This window comes from Falco biarmicus, chromosome 8 (genome assembly GCF_023638135.1).
Source record: "Falco biarmicus isolate bFalBia1 chromosome 8, bFalBia1.pri, whole genome shotgun sequence".
Classification (NCBI taxonomy): Eukaryota; Metazoa; Chordata; class Aves; order Falconiformes; family Falconidae; genus Falco; species Falco biarmicus.
In genome coordinates this window covers 49,811,411-49,833,785 of record NC_079295.1, presented here as the reverse complement: position 1 = coordinate 49,833,785, position 22,375 = coordinate 49,811,411, and the positions used below count along the sequence as shown (strand labels likewise).

The window sequence follows — 22,375 nt, the reverse complement described above, 5'->3', positions numbered from 1 at the left end:
TGTCTGCAGCAGTGATTTATGGGAAATGCAGAGATACAGGAAGAAAAGTGAAATTCTCTTTAACCAACATTGGTGGTATTTATTACTTGCATTTAATTTGAAATTGTCCAGATTATCTTGGTAGTTCATTATGGATCTGTTGGAATGTTTTTTCTGCTAGATATTTTTCAAGAGTATTATCAAGACGCAATTTAGTCATCGCCGTTATAAAGGCACACAGTCAAAGCACTGGAGTTAATTGCTATTTAAATGTGATGTCTGTAGTGTGACACTGCTGGTAGCCAGATTTCATTTTTAGTTTTTAATTTTAACTACAGTATGGGAGAGGAGCCTATAATAAATACTCAAGTGAATCTGGTTTCAGTGTAGATACAGTTCTGCCTCCATAGCTGACACTGCCTAACATCAGTTAAATGAGAGGCTGACTGGGCATGTCCTACCCGCTGCCACCTTGAAGCTGACCTCCAGCGCAAAGACGAGGCCCACTGACAAGTTAGCAGGGGGAGTTTGTGTTGCTGCTGTCATGTATCGCCTGTTTGATAGCTTCAAAGGCAAATATACTTGAGTGCTAAAGCAGTCTTTTCAAATGTATATGCCAAAATAGTAATTCAACTGGGTAAATAACACAGCAGTTTAAATGAATAAGTGTTATTTAGTTGATAAATATGTGTTTGACTGAACGATTGAAATGGCTCCCCTGGGTAAGATGAGGAAGTATGCTTTTAAAACTCTGGTTTTAGATGTTTGTAGAGAGGAAATCACAGGGAAAAAATATCAAGTATCCATGGGCTTATGAAATAAACAGACGAAACTCTTAAAACATCACCCACAGCAGAGATAATGATGTTGGGATTTATTTGTTCGCAATCGTATGAGTTGTTTGGGTTAGTCTTTCTTCCCAGATTTGTTGGTTTGTCACATCTGTAACTTCACTTAAATGCAGTTTATGTTCTCTGAATGTGATCTGCAGTGGTCCATCAAAATGGAAGAGCTTCTAAAAGTAGCTGGAGGGGAGTGAGTCAGGTGGCAAGATACATTCTCTGCATTAGGAGGTGAAGACGGAAGGGAGCTATAAAAAAAATGTTTAAAAGTCTCTGGAGACAGAGTTCATAAGTGAAGCTGTTACTGCAGAAAAAGACATCACAAATATAAAGCTAGGATGGTGTTCTGCTTTTCAGGTTTAAAAAAATAAACTTAAGCCTATTACCTAAGAAAAGAGGTTCAGTGGTCGTATCTACTTTGTATTTAATTTCTGTATTTCTAACCTGGGGAGGAAGGAACATGAAGAAGCCAGTGTTGAGACACCTCCTATTTTTATGTGACTTCTCTGCATTACTGATCTTCAGAGTGAGTAACTCAGCAGGAATTTATGAGAGTATTTTTCAATAATGCATAATCTATATGCATTACTATCTCTGATAGTTTGCTGGACTTAAAACTTCATAAGCTGTTAGTTAAACTTGCGAATATAAAACTTTGATTTTAGTACAACTTCACGGGTTTCTCAATTTTGTTATTTCAGCGTTGTAATGTAGAGCCATAAAAACAGGATGTCATGTAGCAAAATCTTAAAAGCAAAAATAGGTTCCATCTCAGCGTGCCAGAGGTGAGGCAGCAGGTGTTTCTCACAGATGTGGCACAGGCTGGATATAGAGCAGAGCCATGCCATACTACAAAAATACAGACTGGAAAATAAGGGGTCATCCAGCTGTTCCACTTGTTCATCCATTCTTCACTTGTGATAGTTGCTCATCTAACCTGCTCTTAAAATCCTCTGCTGTGTTGAACCCCTGCAGCTGTCACAGTTCTGTTACCTAGAACGATTTTCCTGAGACACTGAGATGTTTCAGAAGGGAGTGGTTTGGACAGCTAGAATCCAGATCATTTATGTTGCATAGCAAAAAAAGACCATCTGTGTGAGATAATGCCAAACTGAAGTGAATCATTTTAGTATTAGGATCCTGATTCATGTCTCTAGGCTGATTGATAATTACAAATTCAATTGTCTTATCTGCAGTTTTCATCAATTTTTAAACTAACAACTTCAACATTTTTGTGAGAAATGTAAAGGAGTGGTTTTTTTCTAGTAATCTTTTGTTGGGAAAGTTTGACATGCAGTATATTTGTTTAACTGTGAGGTGCATGCTGAAGTAGTGTGAATTAACTCTTTGTAGCTTAATCGGTGTAACTGAAGATTCCTGACTTCTGAAAAATGCCCTTTCCTGGATAGAAATACAGACGAGAATTTGGAAAACGTAAGGAGGCTAAGGCTAAATTCAGCCAGAAATATTAAAATTTGAGCCTCCATAAGAGTGAAATTTATTTGCAAAGTTAAAATTCTAGGGAACATATACCTAGCGGACTTGGAAGCAATGTAATTAGCACAAGTCATTGATGGTGGTGTTTTGGAGCTGCTTCAATAGCCAATGAAACCATCATCTCCAACAGAGACTCTGGTGGTCTTACTGTTTGCACTTGCTTGCACTGGCTACAAGGGAGGTACAGTGGCTGAAGAAATATTCAGTATAATTTCTGCTTGATATAGATGAGAAACACATGACTAATTTGTAAAGCAGATGTATGCATGAGGGCATTCTAACACTATGTCACTTCTTTTAAGTGTTCTGACAAGGATCCATTTTTCTAAAACTTACTCTGTTCCATAGACTATTGATGTGTGTTAGTAGGTGTTTCAGTACTTAATAGCCCTCATATGTGTATGTTTTTATACATATATGTTTGTGGCATGAGGTAAGTGACTATAAGGTGCTTATTTTTTAACTAATTGGAATATTGGGTTTGTGCTGCTGATACAAGCCGTATCTCTGAATTTATGTGGTCACTGCTTCACTGAATTCTAGAACTGTATTAAAAAGTACAAGGTATTATATATATACTGTATTAAAAAGTATAAACATAAAGTATTGCTTAAAAAGAAACAAAACAAGAGGCAGATTCCAGCATCGGGGGGAGGCTACTGATTTCAAACAGATCTAAACTCCAGATTCCCCCCCATTTTACATGTGGATTTCAGAAATAGATTACACTTAATTCTGTCTGTCAAAGATTTGCACTAGCGTCCATGGGCTGGAGCAGCTTTGTAGTAGACATGTAACTAACCAAACTGAAAAAACTTATAATGCGCATAATTCATTGAGTATAAGGTGTCTCTGGACAGAGAATACTGGAAAAGTTACCGATCTATTAATCTTCCCACCTTTATTACTTATACAGCTTTTATTGTAATAATAATAGGTACTGTAGTACTTCCTGGAAATGGCTTTTTCTTTGACTGTTTCACCTTGACTATGGATATACTGATCCTGAAGAACAAGGTTCTTTAGAGTGTATCAAGGAATCTGTTCTCCGATTAGGTATCATTGATGTTCATTTAGGTGTGCACAGCCTGCTTCCAAAGAAATAATTTACAGCATACTTTTTAAGAATGTTGAAAAAAAATCATCATTTATTACCATAACTTGGAATTGCGAGGTGAAGTAAGTGCAATGTTGTACTCAAAGGAGATAAAGGGGCCCTCAGTCTTATGCTGACTTCCCAGCTCTGCCAGTGATTCCAGTACAGCATTCAACAGGTAATTTCATGTGCTCTGTGCCTGGTTTTCCTGTCTATGTGGGAAGAACTAATTGAGATTCTAGTGAGATGGTGCCTGACTTCATTGAGGTAGGATCTTGGAAATCTTCTGTTGCAGCAGTCCATTAGAAATGAAATAATGTTGTTTTTATGAAACTTTACATGTTTGAATCTGATTGATACCTGTGTTCTTGGGCAGCTCTAATGGTGTGTTGCTTGACATTCTCAGCCATTTTTCCTTTCTTTGCAGCCTCTCTTTGCAGTTTCTTCTGCTTTCTTTTTTTCTTAGTGCTGTTATTGTAGACCTATTAACATAGAAAATGAAAAAAACAAACAAGTTGCCAGAAACTGTATAGCAGTTGGTATTCAGAGCATTCTTTTACCATTTCAAAACATTGCCAACATAATATCTGTTTCATTATGTACCAGTGTAAGTGCTGCTAACATAGATAATTTGGAATCTATAATTGAAACGATGCTATTGCAGCTCTCTCAATTAAAGATAGTCAAGACAGAAAAGCTGTTATGTACTTACCTGCTGGAATTATATGTCATTCTGTGTCATCCTGTTACATTCATACAGTTCTGGAATATATTTCAAAATAACTTGCCATTTATCGAAAACAGCATTACACCATGAAAAAAACATGAAGTAAACATTGTACTGTCAGGTTGTATCAGGTGTCAATACCATCCAGTTTGTATTAATAGTGATATTACTGATATCTTTAGATTTTTGTGATTGTTAACAGGTATTTTCTGTGGTTTTCTGGTCTTTACAATGTCTGTTGTAATAGTTTTTAAATTGATTTCTCACCATGTTGTTTGGGAACATGGAACACAAAATCAAACATTGCTACATACTGTAGCTTGAAAGCACTGCTGACTCTTCATGTATCACACTCCATGTTTAAAACACATGTAGCCTCAGAACCATCCTGTTCACCTGAGAACAGAAGGGATTTGCACCATGTTTGAAAGGTTGACTGGGGCCAGAGCACTCAACCAGAAAGGTCTTGTATCTTGTCTTCAATAATGCATGCTGAAGAACCATCATATGATGGATTCTACTAACCACAGCACGAGGGAGAAACACTTGTAGATAGTCCTTGCTTCAGGCAGAGAGAACTTAAAAGGTAGTGCACCGAGTTGTACTTTCTTTCGAGAAGAAGATCCATGTTAAGAATACAGAAACTGTCCTCTAAATTCTTTCCTGTGCATTTCATTTCTTCTGTCAACTCTCTGGTCTATGACCTGGAGTTTATTGGACTACTTTACCATATAAAAGAAAGGTAATAAAAATTTGCAGTCAGTTCATTTAGGTTGAAGCTACCTCTTCAGTTCACCTTTCTGATAATTTTTTTCTATCCCGGCTTGCATACAAGATGCAACTGAAAAGAGCACAGGGAGGTTCGTATGTACTTAATTGACTCTCTAGTGTTACTATATTTGATCAGTAAAGAGAAATCACAGAATTAAAGGGTTGGAGGGCTTAGAAGATTACAGATGCTCCACAGAAAAAAATTCACAGTTTTCCTACTTCAAATATAGGGGTCAAATCCTTATGTGTATTGATTGAAACAGCAGGCAGATTGCATCAGAATAAGGAAGGAAAGTTACAGTTTGATTTAAAAGGTGCCATTGCCACAGATGTTTATCTTGAATAATAATTTTTTAAAAAGCCTGTATTAAAAGCAGTTATCTTATTTGATTTATATTTGCTTTCATTTTATAGGACCATGGGTCACTAGGAATAGCAGCATAGATAGCGGAGAAACAGAAGTTGGCCGCAGGGTCACCCAGGAAGTCCCCCCTGGAGTTTTTTGGAGGTCTCAGATCCATATCAGCCAGCCACAGTTCCTGAAGTTCAACATATCCTTAGGGAAGGATGCTCTTTTTGGTGTTTATATAAGAAGAGGACTCCCACCATCACATGCCCAGGTACTTTATCAATGTATTTGTTAGCTTTAAATGTCAAAATGCAAAAGTTGAGAGCATCTGTGTTACATTCATGTTGGAGCTTACGGAGCTGAAGTTTAGGGATTCCTGGAAATTACTTAATTTGTGATGTTTGACTGAACACTCTGATATTAAATTTCTAGGTTATTACATATCTCAACAGTACATTGATAAAAGAAGTAATTGATGATGTTCTTGCCATTCAGGTTTTTAAGATAACTTGCAGCCTGGCATTCAAGGTTTTAAATTTGTGACAAAATCTTGGCACCCATTGTGATAAACCTATCCAATTATACACCAGTCAAAAATGATGAGTGGTGTTGGTCAAACTCACACTGTCAAAGCACTGTATGCAGCTGGATGTGTTAACGTATAATTTTCTATTGTCATAAAAAGTTTTAATCTCCACAGGCTGTTGGAATGGCATTGTTGGGGTATGCAGCAGACTTTGGCATCACTGCTACCCAGCCACATTAGAGAACACAATGCGATGGCCATGTGTTTGAGAGCTTTACATTTACTGGTTTTCCCCCAAGGATGGTATTTAGATATAATATCTGACTCAAACATGAGGCAAGTCTTGCAGGTGGGAAGCTTCAAAGATGAAAACACTACATTTTTACATCAACCCTGTAGTATGGAGCTAAGGGCTGTAGGTAAATATAGTTTTAAAGTTAGTGAGACAAAACTTAAGTATCTACTTCTGTGGTAGGTGTTTTAAATTCTTTGCTGTGAGAAGATACAGCTAAATTTTCTGTTACAGAGAGAAATTTTGTTATTATATTGAAAACTCATTAATGTGAATGAAAGGATTCCCATTTACTTAGATTAGAACTGTAATGAGAACCAATATATTTCAAGTTACACATACTAAAAGGAAAGAGTCTCCATTCATTACAGTGCAAAGGAAGCAGAAATAGCAACCAGTTTTTGGAAAGGACCCCTTCCTTCATGCCTTTTCTTGCTGCTAAGTACAGGTTCATCATTCTGAAATTACCACCTAATTAAAAATGCCTGATTTAGTATATGATTTCCAAAAAGGAAATGTAGGACTCCATGATCCTGTTTGGGAAGGCCTCATTCAACATTTCTAGATGCCTTGCCCTGATTTACAAAGAACTGTTACTACTATTTTTTCATTTGCCAAAGCAAACTGCAATTACAGAAATGGTTAAAATGCATGATGTAAGCTAAAAGCCCAGAGGCTTTAACATAATTGCATTGCTACATATTGCCATATAGAGAAAGGTGTTCATGCTGCCTGCAAGGAGATAACAACCCTAAGTGAACTGTGTCCCTGCGCATGCACCAACTCATGGTACAAACAGTGAACCAACTAATTTTCTGGGGAAAGCTACACCGTACATCAACTGAATTTTGAGTCTGCTTCCCAATGTGAGGCAAATTTATGGAACTATTCTGCATTGCCTCTTGTTCCTTGGTGTTTATTCTTGCCTTTAGTCTGAACCGAGAACCAAAATCTTTAAACAGAGTTGGGAGGAAAGAAGAGGTTTACATGGGTTAATGGTCTCTCCTTCTAAGAATTTGTGATCAAGGAGCTTTGACTATCCAAACTCTATCAACTTATTGTAGTATGCTGTTTTAAAATGTTCTGTGAGTTATTGAATAGATATATCTGACTGATAAGAAATAAGATCAGCAGTCCCCAAGACAAGGAGGGGAGGGCAAGTAGTCAGTTTTCCATATAGCTAGAGGTCAGCACCTGAAGTTCTGTACAGACTAGATAAACTGGGGAAATCGTAGAGGGCTCTTGACTAATTTTCAGCCATTTCCAGATATCTCTGCAACACAGAAGTTATCCACAGAGAATATGTTTCAGGGTGGGAGGCTTTCTTAATAATGTTTTGATTTTGGCTGTAACACTTCAGTATGTTGTCTTGAGGGTGAAATTATGTCTATAGATCTTTAACTGTTGCAGTGATGTAATGGCATAATTCATTGACCACGTCTCGTATAAGTCAGAATTTTGGCGCTCACTTCCCTTATCATCCCACCATGAAAAAAACCCCACAAATTAGTTGAGGAAAGCAAACAAAAGTATAAATCATGAAGTGAAAATGATTTAGGGCAACCAAAGCTCCTACACAATCATCAAGGTTTTCTCTAAATGCAGGTTAATTATAATTGTCAGAGTAAGACATGATGGTGGTAGGCCTGTACCTTTTACAAGAAATCCAGTTGGATGTAACTGGTAATAAAAAATATTTTTTTTTAATTCAAGCTGAACTCTAATTTCTATGGCACTGCGATCAAATGTATTTGTTCTAGGTTTCATTATGATGATCTCATCTGAGAAGGCCATGATCAGGCAAAATTTCTTTTCTTTCTTGCACTCTTATCTTCTGTTGATAAGATATAAGTTTTGTGACCTTTCTGTCAAATTAAATAATGAGAAATATCAACTGTTTCCTCCTGAGCTGGGTTCCTCCCCAGAGAACCTGTTTTCTAGTCTTTAAAGGAATCTATGCCAACCCACTTCCGTAACTGAAGTTAATGAAATCCACCAGTATATTCTGCAGAATTCTTTTTCCATATCCATGCAGGGTCCTGGTGCTTGTCAACAGGGTGGTACAGCAGATGATCGCTTGGCATTTTTGCCCAGCAATCAAAATTCAGCCAAGCTGCTACCAAGAGAAATAATTTTAGAAAAAGAAAGGCAAGCTGTTACAGACCTCAGTTAGTGAAAAGAAGCCTTGTTCTGACAAAAAGGAGCACAATGGTTTTGTAGTAATGAAAATAGTCTGAAGTTGACACCAGATAATATTTTAAAATTGAAATTTAAAATCCTTGTTTCTGCAGGTTAGGGACATGAGCTGTAAAGCAGTGAACAACTCCACTTGACAGTTCATCACTGATCAGTGCTGATATGTCAAGCCAAGTAAAATCCTTTGTGGGAGCAAGTCAATAATCAGCAAATTAGGTACATGATTAACCTGAGACAACAAGATGCAGTTCCTGTCTGAGAGCCCTGCTGAGATTTAACCTTCTCACTATTACTGTTTAGCAAATATTCCAAATGCTTGGTTTAGTCAGTCAAACTGATGTAGCTGTAATCTTGTCTAGAAGCAGCCTTGTGTGCCATGTGCATGGGGAACGGAGCTCAGGAGGAGAGGTAAAAACGCAGTTTTGAGTGGCAAGCAGACTACAAACAGGAATGTGTTGCTTTCAAGCAAAATTCTTCCAGCCTCTGTAGTACTACATAGAAATAACGAAATGCACATTGTAGGCTTGAATGAGCAATAGAAAATTAGTAGAAGATAGTCGTATTAATAAAATTGATAATGTATAGAAAATGAACTGTAAATGTCAAATAATGCATGAAGTGACTTTACAGAGATTACAGCAATTATGATGTTACTACATGTTGGTAGAACATTCCAAATGACGCATGAAATAAGGTAACCTTATAGAAACATCACTGTGATGTGTGGAGAAGGCTGTACATGGAGTTGTAGTGTTTTCATTTCCAGCAGGGTTTTATACTTACAGATTTTTCATGTCAAAATTAAAACTGTTTATTAATGTCATTTAGAACAGTAAATGGCTTTATTTGAAACAACTTGAATAGCTGGGAAGCTTTGGTGTTACCTTGGTTTTAGGCAGTGCTCAAACACATTTAGGTGCTCTGACCACCTTAAAGTTACCTGATGGCAACTGTGCTGCATTGTACTAGTTGGGTTGTGTCACATTCAGATGCTGAAACAAAGCTGTTGGCTGTCACTGTGGGTATCAGATGTTTCATGGATGTCTTTTAATGAATAATTACCAACTTGATTTTATGAAGAACTAATTTTAAAGCACTTTGCAAACAAGTTTCCCTGACATATGTTTCTTGGCTGCTTAAGTCTTACAGGCTTTGGCATAAAGACGAATGCTAGCCACAATGCCAAACGTGGGTTTTCCTCCTGCCCCCTTCCATTTGAATATGTATCCATTATTAAGACAAGAGCTGTAAGAAATCTTTCTTTTCAATTCCTAATTTCAAACACTGTTAGGGATTTTGTGGAGGCATGCAAATAGTTTCAAATCCAAGAAAGAAACAAAGATCATGCAGGCTCTCTGCGTTCTCAGCCTTGACCCTGCGAGCTCTCCTTGCTTCACCGTGCTTTCACAACCAGTTCGCTTCCCGCATGCACCGCGCTCAGTCGCTCTGTGCTACATGGATGGCATTGTACAATGGAGTCACTACTGTATAGCTAAAGTTCCAAAACTGTTTTGCTGACTCTCCATGGTTGCTGGAAAAACAGTCCTTATTAGCCTATGAATAAAATGCATCAGAGGATAGAAAGCACTGAATGGAGAAATTATAAAAACAAATTGCCCAGAAATAACTTAGTATGAGATTTAGGTTTTTAAATAAAAGTATGCAGTAGGGTTTTGGTATGCTGTGTAGTAAAAATAAACAAACTCGCTGAAAATGTGATTTTTGTAGTTTGTTTAGAGAAGCAGGCTGGCAAATCACTTGCTTATATGGAGCTTTAATCATAGTAAGTACTCCCCCCTGCAAAATTGAACTCTGAAGACGTAGTCATTTGGGATTTCTGGTGCATTTTGCTTCTGAGCAGTTTTTGCCATTTTTGTGTGACTTTTGGTATGAAGCCACAGAATGTAAAGGATCATAAGCAAAAGAGTCAGTGAAACTGCCAAATTACTTCAGATTTAGTTTGGTTTGACAGATGCATCCCCTAATTCATGTGATTTAGTTGTCTTTTCCTTAGCAGTTGTGTGTGTAAAAATTCCACAGTTGCTTCTTAGTGATCATGAAAGTACTTTCATCCTTTTCCTAGATGGGTCTTCTAACCTATGTGTATCTGTCAATAAGAAGCTTTAAAGCAAGAGTGATATCTTCAGCACAACTTTATACATAAAATAATTAATCATCCAAATGCGGTAAATCAGAAAATCAACAGGGCCACAAGAAGCAAAATGATGATTCAGCCAATCATGTGAAGAAATCTCTGGTTACAAATTCACAGTGATGTCTTGGTGACCCTTCAGGCAGGGTTTTTAGATTTTGGGGTATATGTACATAGTACTTGCTGACACATGAAGATCTGTACACCCAGGGAACCACCACCAGCAGGTACATTATCTTCTTTTTTCAAAGATATTGAATTCAAAGAGGGATAAAAATGTATTGTTATATTCTGTATCAGTTTGCACCAGTACTTCACCATTCATAAAGTTAATCAGGTTTATTCATTTTCTTTTGCCTGACCGGGAAATACTTCTTCATAGTTTGATTAAAGAGGGGCAATACCGATCTTAACTTTACCAAAGTTAAAATTGTAGACTTATGGGGAGTCATGCCAAGGGACCTGTTCTCACTAGGTCACAGCCCGTCATTGTGAAAAAAGATTCTGCAGCTAAAACTACTTCAAGCAGTTTCAGCCTGAATACTCTTCCCCTTCGATCTTGCCAACTGCTGAGCCTTCTCTACTATATGAGGTAGAATCAGCATCAAACAGAGGGGAGGCAGAGGAACCTGCCAGCACAAGCAGAGATGAACAGCATGTTGCCAGTGAGAAATGTCAGCTTTTATTGCTACTTCCTTAGTTGACCCTTTGTGAACGATTGTTCTGAAGAGCAAGATTTCTTTTCCCAAGATGTTGCCCAAGTAATAACATTTCCCAAGGAGGTGATGAGTCTGTCCTTAACCTCTGACTGTTAGACGATAGGTTTTACCAGTGTTTCCAAATGTCATTGATTTAAAAGATAGATATATGTGTGTTTGGCACCTCTGATGCTCTGAAAGTTACTGGCATGCCAGAATTCTCCAAATCTCTGTCATGCATTGGCTTAAATGTACTAATTTACCTGATTTACCTTCTCTGCAAAAATCCTGTGTGACAAAAAAGATCAAGCAGGTGGCAATCTGATACTAAGTTTGGTGAAACTTTTTTATTCCACTTCTACTCTTCTGCACAATTAAAGGCATAGGAAAGTGGATAATGCACTTATGGTGACAGTAACTTCCAACATTAGTAGACCTGGGCTCAGATTCCTACCCTGCCCTGGATTTCCTTTGTGGCTGCATATTGGTGTCAGTTCCCCGAGTTTAACAGGAAGGTAATAGTACTTCCATACTTTTCCCTTTGTTGTAAGGCAAAGTGTATCGAGAAGTCTATATTGCTCATATATAACTGTTACAAAATTTCAAATAGAAAGGCAAGCTTTTATACGCCAGTTTTAGATAGTTGTGTAGCACGGCACTAAAGTGTTAAATCAGTTCCTCTCTCTGTCTTTTCAACTAGAAGGGAGAATCTTCATTATTTTGTCGCATATTTGGTATTATTTCCTAAAACTCGCTGTTGATGAGTGGAATACAGTATACAAGACAGCCCTCTGTGGATGTTAAGTCTGTCTAGGATGCAAGATTACAGTTTTCTATTTAAACTGAAAGCAAGTGAAGGTGTATGTTTTCTCATAGCTGTCTCAAGCACAGGCTGTATGTGCTAGAGATAACGTAGGAAAATGCAATGAAACTACTAGCAAGCAAGCACATACTATTACTGTGTATTATTGAACACATACATCTTTCTTTAGACATGTCTATCTATCTCTATCTACTCCTACATAGATAAATGTGTCTAAAAGAAGATGTGTTTTCATAGGGGACTTGTTATACAACTATCAAAAGATTAGATATATTGTTTTTGTTGTTTCTTAAGGGCTTCCCTTAGATAGGGACTATGAGAGCTAGTAAGTTGAGCATAGCATCAGCTTGAAACCTCCAGAATCACAGACATTAAAAGGCAGAAAAAAGCTTATTAAGACAGCTAGTCTGGCTGCTTTGTTATGCAGAGTTATTCCCTGTTGTAGATTAACCAATATTTCTTCCAGTCCTGTTTAATTGTGTGATCCAGTGGCATCTCCACTGGGAGGCTATTTACTGAGCTTAATAGATGGGAAACTTATCTGACATTCATCTTAAATTTCTTTCCTTCTTTTTTTAGTTTCATGCCATTAATGGGGCCATCCCTCTTATACTCTAAATAATCACTTGCTCTGTTTGATCCCTTTTCCAAAGATTAATGTAATGTTCTACCTTACTTGGAAACCATCCAACCAGAAATTCTCAGTTTTCCTTAATATAAGTTCAATTCCTTCTTGATTTGTGTTATTCCTTTCCATGCTCCCTCTGGTTTTTGTATCCTACTTCCCCCTGATTCTCCCACATACAAACTCAGGTAAGCAACTCTTACTCTGTAATGTAAAACTTGTACAGGGTATTTTTATCAGGTGCTGAGTTACCTAACATTAGGCAAACACATTTCCCGTTTGTGCTGTTTATGTTTGTTTTTATGTTCTAGAGGCTTCCATTCAATTATAAGCCTGAAGCTACATCTGAGACTTCTGTTCCTCTTGCAGCTAGAATGTATTGTTGGCGATTGCTTAGAAGAGGGGGTGTGTCTCATAGGTTGAAGGTTTCCAGCTTTGAAAGCCGTGTAGGAACATAAATTTGATGGGTCAAGTCACTGATTTCAACTTCTTTCTCAGAACCCAGCCTGCCAAGAAATACCATGCGTACATTTTTGATCCCCTATGCAGAGCAAAGATGCATAATTCTGTGTCACTGTTTGAGAAGGGATAAGACTGATAGAAGATCTGTATGTTCCATGGTCAGCTAGAAAATGTTAGTTTCACATTGACATATCTTCCAGGAATATAATTTTATGACAAGGTAGAAGAGAAAATATACTGTCAGATTTTGAGCTGAAATACCATTCTGTATTCAGGTCTGTTTGTTTGGGGGTTTGTTTGTTTGTGTTCTTTTTTTTTTTTTTCTTTTCTTTTTTTTTTTTTTCTTCCCTTTTTTTTTTCCACCCTGCAGTATGATTTCATGGAACGCTTGGATGGGAAAGAGAAATGGAGTGTGGTGGAATCCCCACGGGAACGTCGAAGTATTCAGACCCTTGTTCAGAATGAGGCTGTGTTTGTTCAGTACTTGGATGTGGGTTTGTGGCACCTGGCATTTTACAATGACGGCAAGGACAAAGAAGTGGTCTCTTTCAGTACAGTTATTTTGGGTAGGTATCTCGTTAAGCTGTGCATTTTTACTCCTTGTTTATACCTTTGCTTACTTAAAGTCATAATACTTTCTTACAGCCTTCAGTATTCAGCCTCTTTGTCCTTGTGGTGTTGTGCATTTTTTTTCTCCATGATACTCTGTCAAAAAATCTTTAATGGGGTGCTGATTTTCATTTCTCATTGCTCTTTTTAAGATTTTGGCATTCTCATAGATCTTGAGTTTAGTTCTGGAGAACAGGAGTCAGATGAGTTCAGTCTGGGTGGAAGCATTCCCCAGTTAATGTTCCTCTCCTTTATGTTTTGTCAGTTTTATACTTATTTGCTTCCCTGGAGAATCTTCTTTACACCTAGGTGGTATAGTATCCAACAACAGGAGAGCTGTTTAATCTCAGTAGAAAGACAGCACAAGAAACTGACACCTGCAAATGAGGTTATTGTTTGCAGTCACCCCAGAGATTAATTGAGTCAATTAATTAGCCATATGCTGTTTTACAGCTTACTACCCGCCTAATAGTGGGTCATCTCCTCAACATGGTAGTATCAAGAGCAGAAGAACATCTAGCCTCTGATCTGAGAAACCTGCAGTTCTGTTAGAAGAATAAGGTTACATTTAGTTGAAAATCAAACTGAGTCTAAATTCTCCAACCTTTATTGGAAGATTTGATGAACTTGAAGCATTTAATGAACTTTGCTAAATATCTTGTCACAGTGGCATAAAAAAAAATCTGAGGTAGGCTATGTGGTATTCTGTCCTGACTGGTGAAGTGTTAAATGGCACTATATTGTATAAGTCTGTAGTTCCTTTTAGTTTAGGGAAATAGAAACTGCAAAAAAGTCCAAATGAGTTTTTAAGCTTGATGCAAAATAGGTGAAGATCTTTTCTGGTCTTGCCTGATTGATGATATGAAGCTTAATTTTTTCCTCTTACACTAGTATAAAATTAAATTAGTTGGCTTGAGTCCCAAGGGTATAGGATAGGAAATACTGTGTCATTAAGTATAAATGTAATTGTTTCTGTTAACCTCAATCAAAATAAAAAAAAAATATTTTTCTTCCGTATGTTATATGTGGGTTTGTAAGAGTTACGAGGTGCTATGCTTATTGATATATATATATTTGCACATAGAAGGCTTTTTCTGCTTCTCCAAAAACAAGAACGTTTGTGTTTATACCTTGTTATGCCCCTGTTGTGCTTAGAAAACCTTCAGGTATGATAAGCTGTCCTTAAAAGAGTTGCCTGGTCTAGGCTACAGATTTCAAGAGCATCAAAGGTCTAATAGTCAGGTAGCCTACTTGATAGCGCAATAATAGTAATTGGACTGAAATGTAGAGAAAAGTATAGTGTTTTATCCAGTTCAGAGGTTCTTCTGCACACACCTAGTATCAGCCGTTTCATAATCAAAGGATCTGAGATAGGTGCAAGTTTCTCTGATGTGGAAGAGGAGAAAGAATAAGAGAAATGATGCTAACTCCCAGACAATATTAAATTTACCATGAATTTGAATACATAGAAAATGCTTTTGTGTGCCATGAAGCAAAATAATGAATAAATCTATAGACAAGCTTCTTCATGAGTCAAATTGATATCTTTGAGCATTACATTTCAATTTTTCCTTTCATTGTTTACATGAATCATTTCAAGAGGCCCAGCTAATGACATCTGTTTGAATATTTGCTTTTGAGTTTTTTTAGTGCCCTGCAACTGTGAAATTAGATTTAAAGTTTTGCGTGAATCTTTTTCCTCTTTTCCATTTAATTTGACAGAAAAATATTTTGTACAGTTGCGCTACTTCCAAATCCAAAATTCATTTTCTGTGTTGTACAGCTGCTGTTTGTTTGGTGTCTGGGACTGACAGAGCCATTTAGTTCAGGGCCACAGGTCCCACAACAATAGGGAGTAATAGTGAAGAGTAGCAACATTCTGATTAGATTTTTGTTCCAATAATTCAGTGTTGAAAATATGTTTCACTGAAATCCAACAGCTTTCAAATGAAAGCGATTTTAAGAATTAATTTCAAAATTGGGATTTTATTTCTAGGTTGTTATTATGCAAATTAGTGTATATATTATACAAATAGTAACAGATATTGTGGAAGATAAGTATTTTGGTACAGCTGAAATCATCAGGCTGGTGTGCTTACTCTTCTCAGATTATTGAAGTCATCGACACTTCAGTCAGTCACTTAAACTCTTGTGTTAAACCTTGTCCTCTGTTTTTACAAACCTCTTCTTCATCCCTTTGTGTAGCTACTTGCACCTCTTTCATTTTTGGGTGGGTTTTTTTTAGGCTAAAGAATATTTGGTAGAGCAAAAAGCTCCTCTGTCATGTTCAGCAGATATTTCTGTCTGCTCAATTAATGAGGCTTTAAATGTCTTTAGAAGGAAAAGATACACTCCTTGGGATAATCAGTTTCACATGGAAGAGTGGTTGTGCACGATCAAAGTCTTACTGCAAAAAAGGGAGACTGTTGATTTTCCTGAGGAAGCATTATGTTTGCTCCGTTACACGAATACAGACATAGCTGTAGGGATCTTAAGAGGCCGTCCTCTCTGCCTGTGGAACAGGGGACTTGAGCAGTATCAGAAGACTTTGAGTTCTGATGGTGCCCACAGGTAGCCGTGCTTTAGTATTGTCGCTAGATCTCTACACTTACTCATGCCGCTGTAAAACTCGGTACCTTTCTGGTTCACCTGAACTTTGTGGGGTTAATATTATTAGGGATTGTTCTTCTGAGCCTTGAAGACAAAATAAACTGAGGAAACATTAAGCAAAGGATTTGTAGCCTAAATAGGAACCATCTAATGTGCCTGTGATGCTTGTATTTCAGATTCAGTGCAAGACTGCCCACGTCATTGTCATGGGAATGGCGAGTGTGTATCAGGTGTCTGCCACTGTTTTCCAGGATTTCATGGAGCAGATTGTGCTAAAGGTATCATTTTCCCTATGTTTACAAATAACCACAGTGTGTGTTTGTGATGTATGGATCTACAGTGCCTGCTAGTTAGCATGGGTCCAACCTGGATTCAAATAGATCAATATGGAGTTTTTTCTTAGATCAGGTGGAAGTATTATTATGTTGCTGATGAGCTTCCATAACTACAACTTTTTTATTGTCCAAAGTAGTATGCAGAAATGGCAGAAAATATTTATTTTCTCTAGAAGTGGATGAATTATCAATGCTTTCTGATAATCATTAACTGGTCTGCAACAGAATACTGTTTATCTCATCGATAGCACGTAATGTATATTCTGGCTTGACTGAGCCTTATTTCTAGTACATAGCATCTTTCTTGCATATACAATTGCTCTTTGACCAAAGGAAGTTCACCTTTCTTAGGAAAGTAAGTAGGACTTGATAAAGTCTTAAAATAAACCTTTCCTTCAATGTTAATTGTAAATTTTAACAACCAAAACTGGGAGATGCATGATTATCAAGGATTAAGCAGATATCTAAAAGACAGCTTTGGATTGGCAGTATGTGTTTACTAAGTTTTTCTGAGAGTTTGGGATTGCTGCCACAAGGGAAAGGTTCATAAAGGAGGAGCTTTTTAGTTTATACAGCGAGTAGCACATATGTTGTCTAAGGTCAGTGACTTGGTTTTATTCCCTGCTGTTCCTGAGCACAGTCATAACGTTTCAGTTTGCTTCCTTCTCAGTTTGTGTGATTTAGGCACACTATCAATGTCATATGCTTAAAATTGTTTTCCATAGGGATAGGGTTATTAGTGTTCAAAGGGGGAAAGCCTGGTGTTTGAAACCTTTTTGAAATGCCTTGAAGGGCCTTAGAAATGTGCTCATTTCTTCTTTGACTCCTGATCCAGTCCCGAGGACAGTTTGTTATGCCCCACCTCTTTCACTGGTGTAACAGGGTGGCATCCAGCATACCTCCGTGTGTCTATGAAGTGCTCCGTGTACTGGAGTGAGTAATTTCCATTCTGTGTCTCCTTAAGGTGCCCCAGTACCAACAAAAAGCCAACCCCAAGCAAACAAACAAAAATGCCAAAACAAACAAACAAACAAACAAAAAAAAAAAAAAAACAAACCAAAAAAAACCAAAACCGAGCCCCCAAGGGTCTTGGAAAGCTACTGATGTTATTTCAGTGCTAGCCCTACTCATTTTAAAGACTGCTTCAAATACAGCATGCATGTTGTTTCATTACCTGAGAAATTAAGACACTTGGCAAATATATAGAGGAGATATCTGTATATTACAAAGCAAATGGTGTGATATTGTGTACCATAAATGCACACTGACAGTTATATGCATTTCTGTGGTGTTAACATGTGAAAGCATGCATGCAGTGACTATGTGCTTCACTGCCACCCTTCACACATACATGGCCATTAAATCAATTCATTTACATTTTGAGTTGTGGAGCAATCCTGCATTGTGTACTGAACCTCTCTGTGACACTGTATTCTATGTTAATGCTAGAAAATACTTCGTTCAGGCTATGTCAGATAAATAGCTTTTTTTATAGGGTACTTGTCAAACTGTGTCTGTCAGGCTTCTCCTACTGCTCAGTACATTCCCTCCACTTCCTGCCTTGTCCTTTCTGTGTTGTCTCTTTCCCCTCAAAAGCAGAAATGGTTTCTTGGAAGCTTCTTTCAACTCTTTTACTGTTTTCTTGTCAGATGTCATGGTATTTCTAAAGAACAAAGAAGCTTGAAAAACTCCATAAAATGACAAAACGGGTGTATTGACAGAATTCTTGTGTTTCTTTGCAAGCACATAGCTGCACATCTTTATAATATCAGACATAGCCAGAAGTGCACGTCTCAGTTAAGGTGTAAGGGCTGTATGCCTCACCCATTTCACAGGTACTGTCATGCCTGTTCTCATGACCACAGATTCTTCTGCTTACTTGAATGCTGATTATATGTGAGAGCAGTTTCAGAAGACAGAAATCAATATTGGGATTGTGTGCATGGTAAAAGAAAGTAAAATGAGATAGAGAATTAAAGCTTTTCCAGCGTATTATATGTATAGACACACGTTTAATACACATTTACGGTAATGTTAAATTTATATTTAAGTTGTCACAAGTGTGGAAGGATAATGATTTTCTTTCCATCTGATTTTTTTATTATTTCCCTAGCAACACATCTTTCAGTGTCTCAGTTCTCCACTGTAAAATAATTCGAGGCAAGACTCAAGTAGAGAAATGTGGAGAAAATGTGAACAGGCTCTTCAGATGACTTTTAGAATTTGATTCATGCAATAACACAGCAGTCTAAGAGCATCAAATTTGTTGAAACCCAAGTTTGATTCATATGTAGCATGGTCCTGTATACCAGTGATGACCCTGTTAAAAGGCTGATCTTAAGGGCATCAGAGGCAACAAATCTTTAGAGGAGTCATCTGCAAACTATTTGCAGGCAGTGCTCAGGTACCCCCTCTGTTTACTCCATTCATGTAGTTCTAAAAGATAAAAATTAAGGAGATCTATGAGAGACAGCACAGGTTTGGCTTCAGATCCATTAGCTCCAGAAAAATACCATGAAGATTATTACAAAGAGATAAACTTTTGGCCCAACCCACAGGATGAAATACAATTTTGTACCCTGAAGTGGAGAAAATTTCACCCTCCCAAACACTGTTACCAAATACTGGGAGGGGTTATTTCTCACTCTTAATCTGTGGAAATAACTTATTCTCAGGTAGTTAGTATCAACAGATTTACTCCATCCTTGCTCAGGCAAGATTCCCTTTGAAATCATTTGCAGTTTAGCGTAATTCAGAATTCCATCTAACACACAAAAAATGTAATGATACATTTAACCTCATGTGGATAAAACATGGCATATAAAGAAAAAGAAAGTCTGATAATCAAAAGGTAATTCAGTGGGTGGAGTTGTATCCTGTCAAAGGAAATATGTATAGTTAAAGCCAGTGGAAGATTTGCTGTAAATTGAACTTCACTGTGAATAACCTCCTGTCTACAATTGTCTGTAGGAGTTATTGATGCTGTGGCCAAGGATCAATTAAAGAATCAGACATGCAGTTATTATGTTATTTTGGTGTGTTGTCACTTTTTTTATATTCATCTCTATTTTTCTGTAATCTCTATGACATAACCACCCAAGTATATCAAGATGTCCTTCTTATTTAGTGTTCCTACTGTTAATGTCTGATAATAGTTTGGTCCTTCAAATGCCAAGTTCTGTGGTAAATCTGCAAGCAGGCATCCTTTGTCATGTCCTGCTTTTCACCATTTGTAGAGTTCAGTGTTACAATAAGTTGGGTTCCTAGACGTGACTCAGAGTTGGCTATAATTTCATTTCTTCTCATAATATATTTGAAGGGCATGCAACTCTTCCACTTCTTTAACAAAAATACTTCCAAAGACACTGTCATACAGTTTTGCAAATGTTCTCAGGGCCTCCTTAAATTTTGCATTTTAAAATACTAGGATTTGCATCACAAGCATATTTAGTTAATCTGAAAAGGTGAAACAATGTACCATCACATGGGATTTCTACACTGACACGATGAGCATAGCCTGTTAAGAGATGGTGTCCAATTTGTAAAAGGAAAATTGAGTCAAGTAGCTCATGTCAGCTGCCATGAAGTTGCCATTTAGCAGAAACTTTCAGTTGATTATGCAATGTAATAAGAAACATGTTTAATATTTTAATCTAAATTGATTGAAGGCTTTTGGATTTTTTAAACCAGATTTGTACCATGTTTGATCAGTTGACTTTTTAATCTGATTTTAAGAACTCTAATGTTTCAGATTTATGTTATTCGCAGTTTCTTTTCCTGTGTGGGTTTTTCATTATTTTATTTTCATTCTGTTTGTTTTTGGCTTACTGGCAAAGGACGGCGCCACTTTAATAAGTATAAAAAGAAGGGTAGGTTTTTTTAAAATTTCTTTTTTATTTCTTTTGTGACATCTATTTAGTTTGAAATAGTTACTAAGCTGTAAAGTGTAGTCTATCTCTTTTTAAATTTATTCCAATAGATTTGCTGTTTCTGATGATTGACCACACCACAATAAGAATTCTACCACTGCCATTTTCTTTGTTATGTGCCTACTGTTAATCTCTGTATAAAAATGTAAAAAACTGTCAATTCATTAGGTAAGTAAGGTATAATTTCTAGAAGTAGCAGCTCTTGCTTTTTCTCAGTTGTTATTCAAATTTCAGTTGTTTGGGACTCTTCTTCCTCTGAGGTTATTCAGAGGCTTATTGCTTGGGCAATAGTGCATAAAGTAATGGTGTTTTGTCCAGTGAATACTCTGCTTGCCACTATTCTCTTAGTGCCATGTCCAGAATGCTCCCAGGGGCTTAAGATATTTTGGGACATATTGCAGTGGGGAAAATGTGGATTTTGGAGTGCATCTTGCTGAATAATTCAGTACTTGGTTCATTGCTGTAGGGCACGTGGCCCACATGAATGAATGATGTATGTGAGTTAGTATTTCCTCACTATGTAAGGAAAACAGTATTTGCTTTCATAAACTGGCTAGAAATTTTAGAAACTGAAAATAGTGCAGGCACACAGAAGCTCACTGGACTTCAAAGGGAAGGGTGAGAGATGGTGCTGAATAGCCGTTCTCCTTTGCCTGTCCTGCACATGTTGGGAGCCTGACAGAAAAGGTTGGGCCTGTGGTGAGGCAGCACTTTGGGACTTTTGTGGCACAATCAAACTGGTGAATATGTGTCTTGCACTATTCAAGTGACTCACTGAAAATTTATGCAATGACAGATTATAGATCAGACAAGTGAAGTGGGTTAGATCAGACATGATGGTACCCAAAGCAGATTGGTTTGGCAGAGAAAAGAGCAGGAGAGGAACAATTGTATGGGAAATATGTGACGTTTATGTCATTATGAAGAGATTGTCGTGAGTAATAGTATTTGTTAAAACTGATCTATTGTGGTTAGTGCTTTACAAGCAAAAAGAATACATAAAACCAGTGCCTACTCCAGGAATTTACCATGTTAGTGCAAACTGAAAGGGAATGAATGGGAACCAATTGATAGATGTGGAGATAAAAGGAAAAAATGGGATAGGCTGTGTTATAGACACACTAGCAGTGTGACTGGGTAACACTGTGGTAAAAGGCAGTTTTAAAGAGGGATAATGGGGCAGATGGATAACATCATGTGGATAATGGAGGGCAAATGGGCCCTCAGAAGGAGACAGAGCATAGGGAAGAGCTCAGAAAAGCCTTTTTAAATTTGACTTACAAAAGTATTGTAAATCACAGAGAGGTTGAAGTCGGAATTCTAGCAGCAAGCAGTCTGGGGTGAAGCAGGTCTGTAAATGAAGTTGGAGCATGAAGTTCATGTTCCATGTGATAAGAGGAAAGTACCTGAAACAGAACTGGGAAAGAAGAGCCACATAGCTGAAGGTTAGATTAACTGATTAAGAACATGATTTTTGCAGCACTGTTGCACACAGACATCACTGCAGAAGACTGAATTTATCAACAGTGGAGAAAAAGGTGTTGATTTAATGTAGATTTTATTTGCTGAAAGCTAGGGCAAGAATTCTGACAGAGAAATGCAATGCAGAATGAATCTGTAAGACTTTGTCAAAGCCTTAATGTGAGGCAAGGAAACAGATGAGTCAAAAAAACATCCAGATTATGAAGCTTAATGACAGGTAGAAGGATGGTATTGCCCGCTGTATATAAGCAAGAATGCAGGGGAGGGCAGAGAAGCAGTGGGTTTGAGAGAAATTAGAGAAATAACAAGTTTATTAGCAAGCTTTTTATGTGCTCATAATCATAGCATCTCTTATCACTTACACAGTGCTCATTA

At 37.3% G+C, this 22,375-nt stretch overlaps 1 protein-coding gene across 5 annotated transcripts in view; it reads left to right on the top strand.

Annotated features, from left to right (window-relative positions):
- TENM2 (teneurin transmembrane protein 2) overlaps window positions 1-22,375 on the top strand; it is a 698,288-nt gene that overhangs the window by 570,061 nt on the left and 105,852 nt on the right. For all 5 annotated transcript variants that reach the window (XM_056349860.1, XM_056349859.1, XM_056349858.1 and 2 more), the window contains exons 10-12: window positions 5,327-5,532; window positions 13,406-13,601; window positions 16,431-16,532. In XM_056349860.1, the coding sequence (XP_056205835.1) occupies window positions 5,327-5,532; window positions 13,406-13,601; window positions 16,431-16,532 (504 nt within the window). The remainder of the gene's footprint in view (window positions 1-5,326; window positions 5,533-13,405; window positions 13,602-16,430; window positions 16,533-22,375) is intronic.